Here is a 13,669-nt window from a genome sequence, read left to right on the forward strand (position 1 = left end):
TGGTTATGTCCAGAACTCCTGATTTGTCGGCTAGCCCTATTTTGGGTAGCAGCTATGCATGGATGAGACTGAAGGCTGAGAATACTCCAGAGCACTTAGGCATTTTTTAAGAAATGTGGGGACTGGATTGTTTTCTTACTTTTCCCCTAGACTCTTGGTAAATCTGTATCCTTTATCTGTATCTTAGAAGAAAGAGGAATCCACACTCTGTTCTAGTAAGTTTGAAGACTGTTAGGTAATTGAGACAGCTTATAACTAGTGACAAATCAAGCTCAAGTAAGAATGGAGATGAGAAATGGCAGCCTTGGCAGTGTTATGATTCTGCCCATTGAGGAAAGCAGTGTTCATTCACTCATTTATTGACCAGAATATTTATTGAGGGAGCACTGTGACATAAACACTGTTATTAGGATACAATGGTGAGCAAAAGAGATACAGCCCCTTGCCCTCAGGATGCGTGCAGTCCAGTGGAGGAAACAAATGTTAATCAAATCATCACATGCACTGGGAGGTAGGATGTGAGCAGGGAATGTCTGAGGTAAATGCCAAAAGGCAGTAAGGTGGGAATGGGGTGCAGAGGACAGAGTGTGGCCATGAGATGAGGCTGGAGAAGTCAATCTGGCTTAGATATCCTAAGGGATGTGTGTGTGAATTCCACCATTTTTTATGGTTAGTCTAACAGTGTAGATAGTATCTTTTTTTCTTTTGGCCGCCCCGCGCAGCATGTGGGATCTTAGTTCCCCGACCAGGGATCAAACCTGTGCACAGTGGAAGCACGGAGCCTTAACCACTGGACTGCCAGGGAAGCCCCTAGATACTATCTTTTGATAGAGAAGTTTTCTTTATGTGCTTTTTAGAGTTACTATAGGATAGTAGTTAAGTAAGAGACTTAGGAAGGGAGGTGAGGTCTAGAATATAAAAATGAAGGTAATTCCTCATGTTTCCTGAAAAGTGCTTAGGTTTGTTTTGTTTTGTTTTGTTTTAAAATATTTATTTATGTATTTATTTTATTTGGTTGTACTGGGTCTTAGTTGCACCACATGGACTCCTTAATTTCGGCAGGCAGGCTCCTTAGCTCCAGGGCTCCTTAGTTGTGGCACATGGGCTCCTTAGTTGTGGCATGCAAACTTAGTTGCGGCATGCATGTGGGATCTAGTTCCCTGACAAGGGATCGAACCTGGGCCCCCGGCATTGGGAGCGCAGAGTCTTATCCACTGTGCCCCCAGGGAAGTCCCTGCTTAGGTTTTTTCCTTTCCCCCATTCCTATGAACTTGACCCATATTATTCCCTGTTTTAGAGGTGAGAAAAGCTCTGCCACAACAGTTCTGTGCGGAGGGCCAATTTCTTAGATCTCCTGATTCCTAAGCTAACTCCACTATTCACTTTTTTCTTGAGAATTTGACATCACCTCTTTCTCCTTAGTACAGAATGTTTACCTCTGGGGAAAAGAACTAAATTATAAAGGGCTACATAGCCCTTCAGTTTTTAGGGGAGGGGGGATGGTAGAGCTTTATTGTTTACTTTAGATGATCTTTGCCTTCTGCTTATACATAGGCCTTGGTAAGGGTTTTCTCTGTGAACCAGTTCCACCAATGAATCCCTATAAGGTTGGGACTGAATTATTTACATGTTTAGTATGCTGTTTAGCCTATTGTGAGATGTATGCTGGCACAGAGCAGTATTGACAAACACCAAGGCTCTAAACCTGAGCCCTGTTGAATAATTATGTCTAGTGGAAGTGTCATTTGCTTATGTGAAATGAAACAGGTCAAGCCTCATAATCTTACTCTGAGAATAGCAGCCTGTGAGGACCATAAAACTATTCATGAGGTGCAGGTTATAAACACTGAGGGACTGGAAGATGGTACACTTTTGCTCTTCTGTCCTTAGGTGACACATGGTCAGATGAGCCCTGTTGAATTGGATCCATCTTCTCAAATTGGCACTCTTAGTCTGTCTTTATCTGATCCCCATTGGAGATATAAGCTGAGAGGTATGGTACTTGAGGAGATGACACAGTTCCTTTGTTGCAGTAATTAATGTAATAAATTAAGGAAGAGACCCAAAGGAAAGTTGATTGTTTCTTGTTAGAGCCCCAGTTGGAAATTCAGTTGATTAGTGAGCTCTAATGTGGCAGCTGGAGAGGGAGATGCCTGTTCTTCCAGCTGGGTAAGCTCAGAGTCACCACGGATGGTTTACATGTTGTACTAGCCTCACCTGAGGTTGGCTGAGTATGTGATTTCAGGGTAGCATCTGGAATTCAGGGAAGATGGTATAGTTTGGTTTTCTCTCAACTTTGTTTTACCCCACTGCTTTATTGACAATTCCCTGGGGCATCAAACCCTGTGACCCTCACACAATTTAGTTTTGAAGGCCTGTCAGGGGGGGTCAACAACCTACTGGACTGGAACAGTTGGCAAAAGAGATAGTCCAGATGTTAAAACCATGAGCTTTGAGATTGGTACCTTGGCCCTGAGGGGTTTTTGAAGCAAGATGGAGTCTTTTTGTCAGTCACTATAGTGTAGGATTTTATGAGCCACATCTGAAGGTAGGGGTAGCCTAAATGGAAAACCAGAGTAAGTGAAAACCACTGAGTAATTGAAAGAAGAAAGGATTGCCATTTTCTTTCGTAGAACTCAAATGAATATCAGTACTACCTGTAATTTAATTTGTAAAAATTTTTTTAATATTTATTTTTCCTTTATTTTTAAAATACTTTAGGTCTTTATACAGTGTATAACCATGAAGCAGGCCTCTTTAACTTGAGACCCTAGAACATTGTGAGAATATTTGGGTCATTTTATACTTTTGAGTTGTCATATTTTTCAGATTTGGATCCTCATAATATGCTTAGAACCATGATGGATTCTCCCTCCATTTTATAATAAGAAAATTAATATTTAATGAAGCAACTTGGCTAACATCCTGGCTAGGGTCATTGGAAATCTGAGTCCAGAAATCACATCTCTTTTTTTTTTTTTTTTTTTTTAGAAATCACATCTCTTGATTCTCAGCTCAGTTATCTGTCTTCTACACCATGCTGCCTTCCTAAAATTGAGTGTAGCATATTTTTCTTTGTCCATATAGCTTTCGGTGAGGACTAGCTAGCCAGACGGATCACCCGCACACCCAAATGTGTGTGACCTGTGTGGTCGCAAGCAGAGTGTACTCACTCAAACACAACTGTCACTTGCTCAGACCAAAGCCTGTAAGAAGATTGATCCAAAAACTGTAACAAGAGGGGAGGACAGATAAATTTACACTGGGAGAGCATTGGACAGTTTGCTACTTAGACCAGATTAGCTATAAGTAATTGGCAGTTAAAGAGATCCTTTCTCTTTGATGCCCTGTAGGATGGATCCAGAGCTCTATCTGGGCAGAAGGAGAAGTATTCTTCTTCATATTGTGCTTGGACATAAGTAGGGTCAGTTGTTGCTTATGTCCTCTGGGCAGGGGCAGAGACCTCGCGTGAAGACGCTTTTTCTCATTCTTAGTCTGGAAGAGAGGCCTTGCTCATTACTGAGGTAGGGAAGTGGTGTAATCTATGGCATATGCCCTAGTAAAAAGCAATTAATGACCTGAAATGTATGATTACAAACCAACCTGTGGGCTGGGAGTCTGAGAGATGGAGTTGGGTTCCAGAGAGGAAACTGGAATTTGAACTTTCATTGTTATAGATACAGGGTATGAGGAGTGATTGTCATGGCCTATCTTGGTCCCTTAGCTATATCCACGCAGAGAAGAGTTCTTAGTGATCAGGTGCAGAACAAAGCAGAAATGGCACTGGCAAGTAATTCCAGAGTTTGGTGAATCATGGTCCTAAATAGCGAAGTGTAGTACAATTAGAAGAAGAGAGAAGAAAATATATCCAGAAGCTCCTGCAAGTTGAAAGTACTTTGTGGTCTCTGTAAGGTATTGGTTCTCCTGATTCTGCACTTTCTCTGCCATGGAAGCAAGAGGTCAGTGCTTTTCATTTCCAGCTACGATGTTAGTTACCCTACCTCCTGGGGTTAAACATCTCTGCCGTGACCTGTCAGAGAGTTTGATTATTAGCTGTATAAAGCCAGGGATGTGGTAGGGAGCAGATGGAAAGTGGTCTGGCTGCTGTAGCCAGGCTGATTAAAGAATCCTAGGCAATTTTTCAGTATATCTTTGGAAAGGTACCACCAAAGTTACTATGAAACCTGCTGGGTTTGGTAAACTGAATTTCTGAGAAGTCACCTGGTTGAAAAGTGGTACTTACTTAACTCACTCAGAAATTAGAGGACAGTGGCTCTCTATAGAACATCAGGACCACTAAATATCAGTCCTCAGGATATGTTTTCTTTGTTTGCATCCTGGTCATTCAGAAATTCTGGGTAGTTTTCTAGTAGGGAAAGCACTTTAAAAAAAAATTATTTATTTATTTTTGGCTGCATTGGGTCTTCATTGCTGCACGCGGGCCTTCTCCAGTTACAGCGAGCAGGGGCTACTTTTCGTTGCGGTGTGCAGGCTTCTCATTGCGGTGGCTTCTCCTGTTGTGGAGCATGGGCTCTAGGTGCGCGGCCTCAGTAGTTGCGGCTCACGGGCTGTAGAGCGCAGGCTCAGTAATTGTGGCGCATGGGCTTAGTTGCTCCACGGCATGTGGGATCTTCCCGGAACCAGGGCTTGAACGTTGGCAGGCGGATCCTTAACCACTGCACCACCAGGGAAGCCCAGGGAATGCACTTTTTGATAGGTACATTAACAGAATTTCAGATTTGAAAAAGGCCCTGGGCATGTCCAGACTACTCCCTGTCACACATAGAAGAATTCTGTAATTTGCTTGACAGGTGATTATGGTTTTTCTGGTCACTACTTTCAGTGATAAAGATATGGCTTCATTAAGCATTGTGGGTCATTGTTGGGAATTCCAGGGTATTACATTTTTTCCTGAGTTAAACATCTGTCTTTCTGTAACTTCTACTTACTGGTCCATTTTATATCCTCAGCATCACAGAATAAGTTTCTCTCTTCCACATTGCAACCATCATATATTTGAAGCTAACCAGCCTGTCTCCCTTCAGCTAACTCCTTTCCAGATTAAAGAATACCAGTTTCTAAGACCTTTCCTCTTACGAAATGGCTTTTTGGTGTTTTACTATACTCTAGGATATCCCTCCACTTAATGAATATCTCACTTAAGATGTGGAACTTGAAAATGAGCACAGAGCATCAGATGTTCTTTTCATCTCCAGCTCCCTTTTAAGAAGAAGCACAATTTTAAAAACATGTTAACAGCAATATTTCTTTTCTTTTTTTACATCTTTATTGGAGTATAATTGCTTTACAATGGTGTGTTAGTTTCTGCTTTATAACAATATTTCTTGCTTACTAGAAAAAACAAAACAATTCGCCATGACATATGGAATTGGGACAAAAGGAATTTGAGGAAGTGTCTTTCCTTACTGATGTTAAGGCTGAACGTTCTAGGTTCAGCATTATTACAAGCATTGATTTTGCCTCCTATCTTTTCCAGGATTATCTGCATTGAGTTTACTCTTAAGATTACAAAAATCATTTGGTATTTCTGTTTACAAGAATTATTCAACTTTATGCTACACTGAACTTACTTTAATGCTTCAGATAGTTTTTAACAAGGTGGATATATATATGTTCTTACATAACTGAAAATCTGTTGTTTTTACACGTGACAAACAACTTGACTCAGTGAAAGACTCTTGAAAAATAACCTTTTCTCTTCAAAATTCTTTGTAGATTTTTCATTCTCTTTTAACATTTAATATGGCAGAGCAGTCTGAGGTTGGCCTAAGTTTTGTCCTTTGTAATTCAAATATTTTGTTAGGATGTCTGCAAGTTTGGCTTTTTTTAAATTGATTTTGCTGAAAAGGTAGTGAACTTTTTCAAGATCTTTTTCAGCTCAAGATGTTATTCATATATTATGCCTTGATGGGTTGCTTTTTTCCCGTTTGTTCTAGTCTCTTCAGTTTTGCTTTGAGTATTATTAAATACTTTCTCTGTCTTTCAATTTCCCTCATTGTTTTCTTTTTGCTGTCCTTTGCCTTTGCCTTCTGGAACAGTATCTCAGGTTTTCTTGTAATTTACAGATTCATTTTCCACAGTTTTAGTTCTGTGCTTTTTTGATTTCTGTATGAATTTTAATTGCATTTTTCATTTCCTTGCATCTTCCTTTTTTAAAAAATAAAATCAGATTCTTTTGTCTAAGTTCATATTTTTCCATTTCAGCCTAGTATCTTCTTAATGCTATGTCTTCTTTACTGTCATATTTTGTTTATCCTGCTCCATACGACAGGTCAGCCAGTGCAGAACTGTCAGGAGCTCTCAGTGAGCACAAACACTTTTATGTACTTTATATTCTTCCCTTTATATACCTTTCCAGAGTCTCTCTTCCATTAGCATCCTATTTTCTAGAGGAAGGGTTTTTGGTTATTTGTTTTTTGGAGGAAGGTCTTTTGAAAGTTTTATTGAATAAACAAACATGGGATTGCTCTAATGGTTACATTACATACTGATGATAGTGCAGCTCAAGAGGAAAGTGGGTAAGTGTTAGATGAACGTGGGTTATGCTCTAAGCCTCACCACAATTGCAGAGATTGCAGAGGTGACAAATGATGATGTTGAGAAGAACTATGCTTTAATAATCCTTTGTAGTGCAGATTCATTTGGCATTCCCATTTCTAGAAATGCCTTTGTCCCTCATAATAGAATTATTTTCAGTATCATGTTCCACTGCCTTATACACTCTCACTTGCTGCTGTATTCCCAGCACCTAGTTTAGTGCCTGGTACTTAGTAGGCAATTAATACACGTTTTTTTGAATGAATTAGTGTATAGTATAGAGAATTCCAAACATTCTACTAAAAATTTCTTCAGATTCTAGATCATTATCAGAGGTATCATTTCTTTAATTTTTTCAGAGATTATGTTGCCTTTACCTTGTGGGTGGCATTTTTTCATAGTTCTTTTTTTTTTTAATTTATGTATTTATGGCTGCATTGGGTCTTTGTTGCTGCGTGCGGGCTTTCTCTAGCTGTGGTGAGCAGGGGCTACTCCTCATTGCAGTGCGTGGGCTTCTCATTGCGGTGGCTTCTCTTGTTGCCAAGCACGGGCTCTAGGTGCACAGTCTTCAGTAGCTGTTGCACACGGGCTCAGTAGTTGTGGCTCGCAGGTTCTAGAGCGCAGGCTCAGTAGTTGTGGCTCACGGGCTTAGTTGCTCCGCGGCATGTGGGATTTTCCCAGACCAGTGCTCGAACCCATGTCCCCTGCGTTGACAGGTGGATTCTTAACCTCTGTGCCACCGGGGGTGCCCCATAGTTCTTATGTCATGTTTTCCCCCACACACAGTTTTTGCTCATCGTTTTATGAAGTAAGATCTATGTGGACTCAACGTCAGCAATGGTTGGTTGTTGGCACTAAGCTCTCTACTTGGGTAAAGGATGTATTTTCTTCTCAGATCTATGGCTAAATGGCAGGTTAATGTGCTGCCATTATTAATGCACTGAATTTCTCTCTTACATCCCAGTTGCTATCAAGCATTCACTTGGTATAAGCTCTGCTCTCCTAGGTGACATCTTCTCTTGAACTGCACCCTGGTTCTTTGACACTGCCTTGAGAGAGCAGGTGGAAAAGTACAATGTGTCTTATCTCTGTTAAGAGATATCTATGGCATTTACCTGTTAGATATTTACTTTGTAGGATTCATTGTGCCACCTCTGTTTTACCCTTTCTGCTCTGTCATCTTATGAGAGTTATTTTCTATATGCATATAGAAAGATGGTAAACGGGAGTGAGCAAGAACAGAAATCTTTGGTTTCATCATAAAGTAATAGCTGGGGGCTTCCCTGGTGGCGCAGTGGTTGAGAGTCCGCCTGCCGATGCAGGGGATGCGGGTTCGTGCCCCGGTCCGGGAAGATCCCACATGCCGCGGAGCGGCTGGGCCCGTGAGCCATGGCCGCTGAGCCTGCGCGTCCAGAGCCTGTGCTCTGCAACGGGAGAGGCCACAACAGTGAGAGGCCCGCGTACCGCAAAAAAAAAAAACAAAATAAAGTAATAGCTGGATGGTGTATGTTGGCTGCCAGGTTTTCTAGATGGTACACTCCCAAGGAGAGGTATAAATTGCCTTTTTTACCACCCACCCCATGCCACCCCCTTTTTTAGCTGTCTCTGTTCCATGTGGTGAGGCCCTGGTATTTATCAGTATAGTGCCATCAGTCTTATAGTATTAGAATGTAGAGACTTCTCCCACATTCTAACATGAGGTTTTTTAGTACTGTTCAGTTATTGATAGGGTAATATTTTTTCTGTGTGTGTGTGTGTGTGTGTGTGTGTGTGTGTGTGTGTCTCTCTTCCTGGGTATTTTAGTGGGTAGTGAGAAAGACTACACTGAATTCTGCTATTTAGACATAATTTGAAACCTGGAGTTTAATAAGGCTGGCTTAACTGAACTGAAGCTGATTGGTTAAGTCCTCTCTGAGGATTGTCTCCTCTAATTGCAGGTTTTGCCCCTATCTTGATATTGTATTTTTCCCCAGTTCTGTTTGCTTTTCTCTTTTACTTACCCACAATTAGACACCACCCCCCCCCCCAGCAGTAGAATGACAAGGAATCTATATTATTTTTAGTAGGGATAGGCCCTGTTAGTAGAGGGATTTAGCCTTTGCTAGACTATGTTCTGAATCTCTGATAGTTCAAGAAGAAGAAGGAGAAAAGAGGTATGAGTAAAGTTGTGCTAGAGGATGTGCCAGGGCCTGTATTGATTGAGGGAGTATTGCCGCCTGGCAGTGGTAGTAGAAATAAGTCTCTTGGGAATGGGAAACTAACTCTAGAGGATTCCTAGTTAAGACCGCCGAATTTCCGGGCAATTGCAAATACTGTACTCTCCCCTGTGGAGATGGAGTGGGAATTAGCTTTTCCCTTGGTCCAATGTGACTTGGTTAGAAATACAACTGAACCTGTTTGTCTTGTCTATTGTGGTGTGATAGCCACCTAGGAAGGGTCTGTTTTTTGTGGGAGTTTATTTCAGCCTCTTTGCCTGTATTGTTTCCTTTAACAGCTCTTTAAATTTTCTTTTTCCAGCAATGATGTTGTCCACTGGGCATATACTGACCAATGTGGCAGGTCTGAGAACATAGCTGAAGCTGAAAATAGGAAAGCTGGGGGCAAGGAAGAGCCTTGAATCTTGAGGTGGGACGTTGACTCTAAGATGTCCTTGAGCAGTGGAGCCTCCGGAGGGAAAGGAGTGGATGCAAACCCGGTTGAGACATACGACAGTGGGGATGAATGGGACATTGGAGTAGGGAATCTCATCATTGACCTGGACGCCGATCTGGAAAAGGACCAGCAGAAACTGGAAATGTCAGGCTCAAAGGAGGTGGGGATACCAGCTCCCAATGCTGTGGCTACACTACCAGACAACATCAAGTTTGTGACCCCAGTGCCAGGTCCTCAAGGGAAGGAAGGCAAATCAAAATCTAAAAGGAATAAGAGTGGCAAAGACACTAGCAAACCCACTCCAGGGACGTCCCTGTTCACTCCAAGTGAGGGGGCAGCTAGCAAGAAAGAGGTGCAGGGACGCTCAGGAGATGGTGCCAATGCAGGAAGCCTGGTTGCTGCTATTGCTCCCAAGGGCTCAGAGAAGGCGGCTAAGGCATCCCGCAGTGTAGCCGGCTCCAAAAAGGAGAAGGAGAACAGCTCATCTAAGAGCAAGAAGGAGAGAAGCGAAGGAGTGGGGACTTGTTCAGAAAAGGATCCTGGGGTCCTCCAGCCAGTTCCCTTGGGAGGACGTGGTGGTCAGTATGATGGAAGCACAGGGGTGGATCCAGGAGCTGTGGAGCCACTTGGGAGTATAGCTATTGAGCCTGGGGCAGCGCTCAACCCTTTGGGAGCTAAACCGGAGCCAGAGGAAGGGGAGAATGAGTGTCGCCCGCTAAAGAAAGTCAAGTCTGAAAAGGTAAGAGGTGGCCAGATCTGGCTGCCCACTGCCAGTCAGAACTGCCCTGGACTAACCGCCAAATGCTATGTGCACTCTGTGGGAGCCTCATTAGTTTGTGGGTAATGACCAATTACAAGGTCAGAGCAGCTGGTAATGATAACGTGGTTTTGTTCCAAATTAGGGGATTCCCTACAGATTCATTAACAGCAGGCCTGGACATTTTGGAGAAGAGTGTCTGTTGTTGGGGGTAGCTACCTGGTAGCATGAATTTTCCGTAAGTCAAGAACCTCCAGCCTTGTCCTTGTCCCACCTCAGATACTTGTTACTAGAGGCTGGCATCAACCTTTATATGGTTACCAGCTTGATTGACATTTCATCCTTAGAGTCATTGGTAAACTTAACAAGTTGATAAGCTTAATAGGCTTTCAATTGAGTGCTGTTTTTAATGGGATAAATGGTGCTGCTGGGTCTCTGGAAGAGAAAAGGGTTAAGTAACTTTCATTACATGATATCTACCAAGTGTTCTGTTGGTGACTGCCAAAGAGCAAAAGGTCACAGTTTGGGGCAGGTAAACAGTGGAGCAGGAGGTACTGAGGTACTTAATCAGGTCTTATGGATTAGTGTAGTGGCTATGAAAGTTTGGCCTTGAAAGAGATTCTTTGGCCACTAAAGTATAGTTCTTGGCTGGGTATCTCCCTCAACTATTGGGAATCAAGGTCTCCTGGTGGTTTAATAGCTGCCAAATGGTGTAATGATACCTTGCCTTCTGCTTGACTTGGACGGACAGGTGCCTGCAGCCCCACAAGGGGTTCTCCTCCTTTGGGAAGATGATCTTAGTTCATGTCTCAGTAAATGGAGTTTGCAGGCCTAGACCAGAGTGGGTGTGAATCTAGGGTCAGCTCAGGCTGCCTTAAACTTCTGCAGCTTACAATTTCCTGCAAAGCGGCTGGCCTGGTAATGTGCTGTTCACTGGCTCTTGATTTTCCGCTCTGTGTTCTGCTCACCCTATGCTTTCAACTGATCCCAGCAGATGCAGTATAAATTGATTTCTCTGTAATTGCATCAGCTGCAGCAGGGAATACCTCTTTCCATATGTAAGTGTTAATAGAGGCAGGATGTGTATGTTTGGGTGGTGGTGTCCTCTCAGTGCTAGGTTACGCTTTCTTTGCTGTAGGTGTTTTGGTCCTTGCCTCTGGCACATCTGTGACTCTCAGCAACATCTGGGCTTCCCTGGTAACAGGGCTGTGAATTTTCTTCCACTATAGCACAATGGTTTATTCCCTTTTACCAGTGGCAGCTGCCAGAGAGTCTGCCTATGTTTAGGTGGCAGATGCTACAGTCCACCTCAGCAGAGTCAAGTTCCAGCTGGTTACTGGCATGGTGCATCCTGTGCTGGCTGTGATTTACCATTTTCTCTGGGGTGCAGATGGATAATACTGTTTTAAAGAGGCTTAGGAGTACCAGGAGTTCTTGCTTCTATTCCAGGCCCATTAGACTATTCCCTACATCTGGCTCCAGTAAACTCTTGCCGTATATCCGTGTTCATAATCTTTGTTCTTCTGTGCTGAAAAGTGGCCACTTCTGAGGGTGGCCTTCAGTTTCCTTTCTGTTTAGAACTCTTGACTCATGTTGCAATCTTCTAAGCCCAGTAGTGGTCTGTGGATGAAAGGATTAATGATGCTTATCTTCATATTGGATTTAAGTCTAAATGTCCTTGAGAGTCTCCAACAGAGAAGCAGTGGAACCCTTTTTCTTACAGGTTCAGGGACTGGTTGGGTGGCTGCCCTTCAGATTATAATTGGGCTGAAAGATGCAGTATATTCAGCTAAGAATACACCTTGGTGCCAGGGAGGTTTGCTTCTTAATAATATAGCTGTGTTATATGCCTTGTCACCCCAAAAGACTGAGATTGGGGCAGTGGAATGGGAGAGAAAAGGGAAAGAGACTGTGCTTCTGTTTTTGGAGGAAAGGTAAAATTGCTGAGAAGTACTCTTAGAAGAGGAAATTTGCTGTGCAGTTTGATGTCACTCTAATCAAGAACCTGCTTTCTCATTTCTTTTCCCTGTTCCCTCAACCCTCTTGAACAGTCTGGTTCTGTGGGGTGCCATTCTAAAGCATTTGGCCATTGAAATAAATAATTATGTAAATAAATATTTGGAAGTTGCTAGGAGATGAAAACACTGTGCAGAGAGACAGCGTTTCTGGAATGGGAGGAGGGAAAGATGCAAAAGGGAACGCAGGCTAGGAATCTCGGAGTGGAGCAGCTTTTGAGAAACAAGGATCCCAGGGTGTTGGGCATAAGAGGTGTTTGAGTCGGTGTTTGATGATTAATACTATAACTCATAAGCTAAGTCTTTAAAAACTTCCTTAAGATTTTTGTCTCTGAGATATGGGCTTGCCTATGGCTTAACTGGTTTGGAATGTTTCTTCCATGTGGGGGACAACCAACAGAACCAAAACAACAAAACAGATGTTTTGATATAATCTAGGAATTACATACTCTGAGCTGGAAGCTGTCATGAAGAGGGAAAACTCATAAAATTTGGAAAGTGTCTTAGCTGGAGTCTCCTTACCCATACCCACTCCTGTAACCCCTTGGAAACGAGAGAGAAGACAAGTGGAGTTTGTGGTGTAGGACAGAATTGTCACATGTCTCCAACTAGCTAATGAAGGAGATTTGAATATTCTAATTCTCTACCTCAGGACCTCCTCTCTCATCAAGGTGGGTATCTCAGTCTATGGCTGAGCGAATTTCAGTCAGCCAAGAATGTGGATTTCCCTTCATGGGATCCCACTTTTGCTCCACCACACCTCTCTCTGGCAGGCTTCACTGTGCTGTTTCCCAGAGTTCTAGGAGAGACCTAGAGAGTCTTAGCCACTACTGCTGCCCTGAATTGTCATTGAACACTCTTGCCTCATACTTCCTGCCAGCTGAAGAGATGGGGGAGGGAATGTTGAGGAATAAACAAGACAGAGCCTTCCAGCTCCTGTCTGTTCCTTGTCTTTGGTTTGATTGATAGGTTGTTGAGTTAGGGATGGAAGGGGAGGTAGGATGAGGGAGAGTGCCTGTCTGAATGTCCCCAGCTTAGTGCTCACGTTACCACTCTGACAGGCAAGAAAAAAGAATTTACAAACCACAGAAGGCAGTGATCTATCTGTGTTGACTCTGAGTTGGGGCTTAAACCAGGAGTTTAAGGTGAGACTCCTTTTTTTTCCAGATCATATAAAGTAAAGCTCTAGTGGCTAAAGGATCTAGAAGTTTGCAGCCAGAAACTCTCCTTGTCTCTTCAGCTGCTGCTTTTGATCTTGGAAGGTAGAAACACTGCACTGTGCTTTCCCCATGTTTGTGTCTCAGCTTCTGCTGCTCTCAGAATGCTGCATACACATATTTACCACTTCCCCCATTAGTTTAGGAGACAAAACTAAAGTGTGCTCTTTGCTCTTTTCCCTTCCGATCATGTTTGCTATCATATCCTGTGTTCTAAGAGCATCTTCCTTTGCCCTTGATTTTGTTTTCTTGCCCTAGTTTATGCCTTCCATCTCATTTCTCTCATGTTGCAATCCCTCATTGCTCAACCAAGGTCAGGTCTCTTTTATTCCTTCTGATCCAGGGCTTTCTCTCTTAACACCTTCCTCCTTCACAAGCTGTTCTTTCTCAGCTAGTGATGAAATAGCAGTTAGCCTTGCTTCCTGAAGCCAAATGCCCTCAAGCATTTTCCTTCTTGGAAAAAATTAAAA

The 13,669-nt window shown here is 42.8% G+C and overlaps 1 protein-coding gene across 3 annotated transcripts in view; it reads left to right on the forward strand.

Annotated features, from left to right (window-relative positions):
- ZNF609 (zinc finger protein 609) overlaps window positions 1-13,669 on the forward strand; it is a 235,948-nt gene that overhangs the window by 18,900 nt on the left and 203,379 nt on the right. For all 3 annotated transcript variants that reach the window (XM_082849373.1, XM_082849372.1, XM_082849374.1), the window contains exon 2: window positions 9,076-9,949. In XM_082849373.1, the coding sequence (XP_082705499.1) occupies window positions 9,203-9,949 (747 nt within the window). In that variant the 5' untranslated portion in view covers window positions 9,076-9,202. The remainder of the gene's footprint in view (window positions 1-9,075; window positions 9,950-13,669) is intronic.

The sequence above is a fragment of the Leucopleurus acutus genome (genome assembly GCF_964270905.1).
Source record: "Leucopleurus acutus genome assembly, chromosome: 1".
In the NCBI taxonomy this organism is placed as follows: Eukaryota; Metazoa; Chordata; class Mammalia; order Artiodactyla; family Delphinidae; genus Leucopleurus; species Leucopleurus acutus.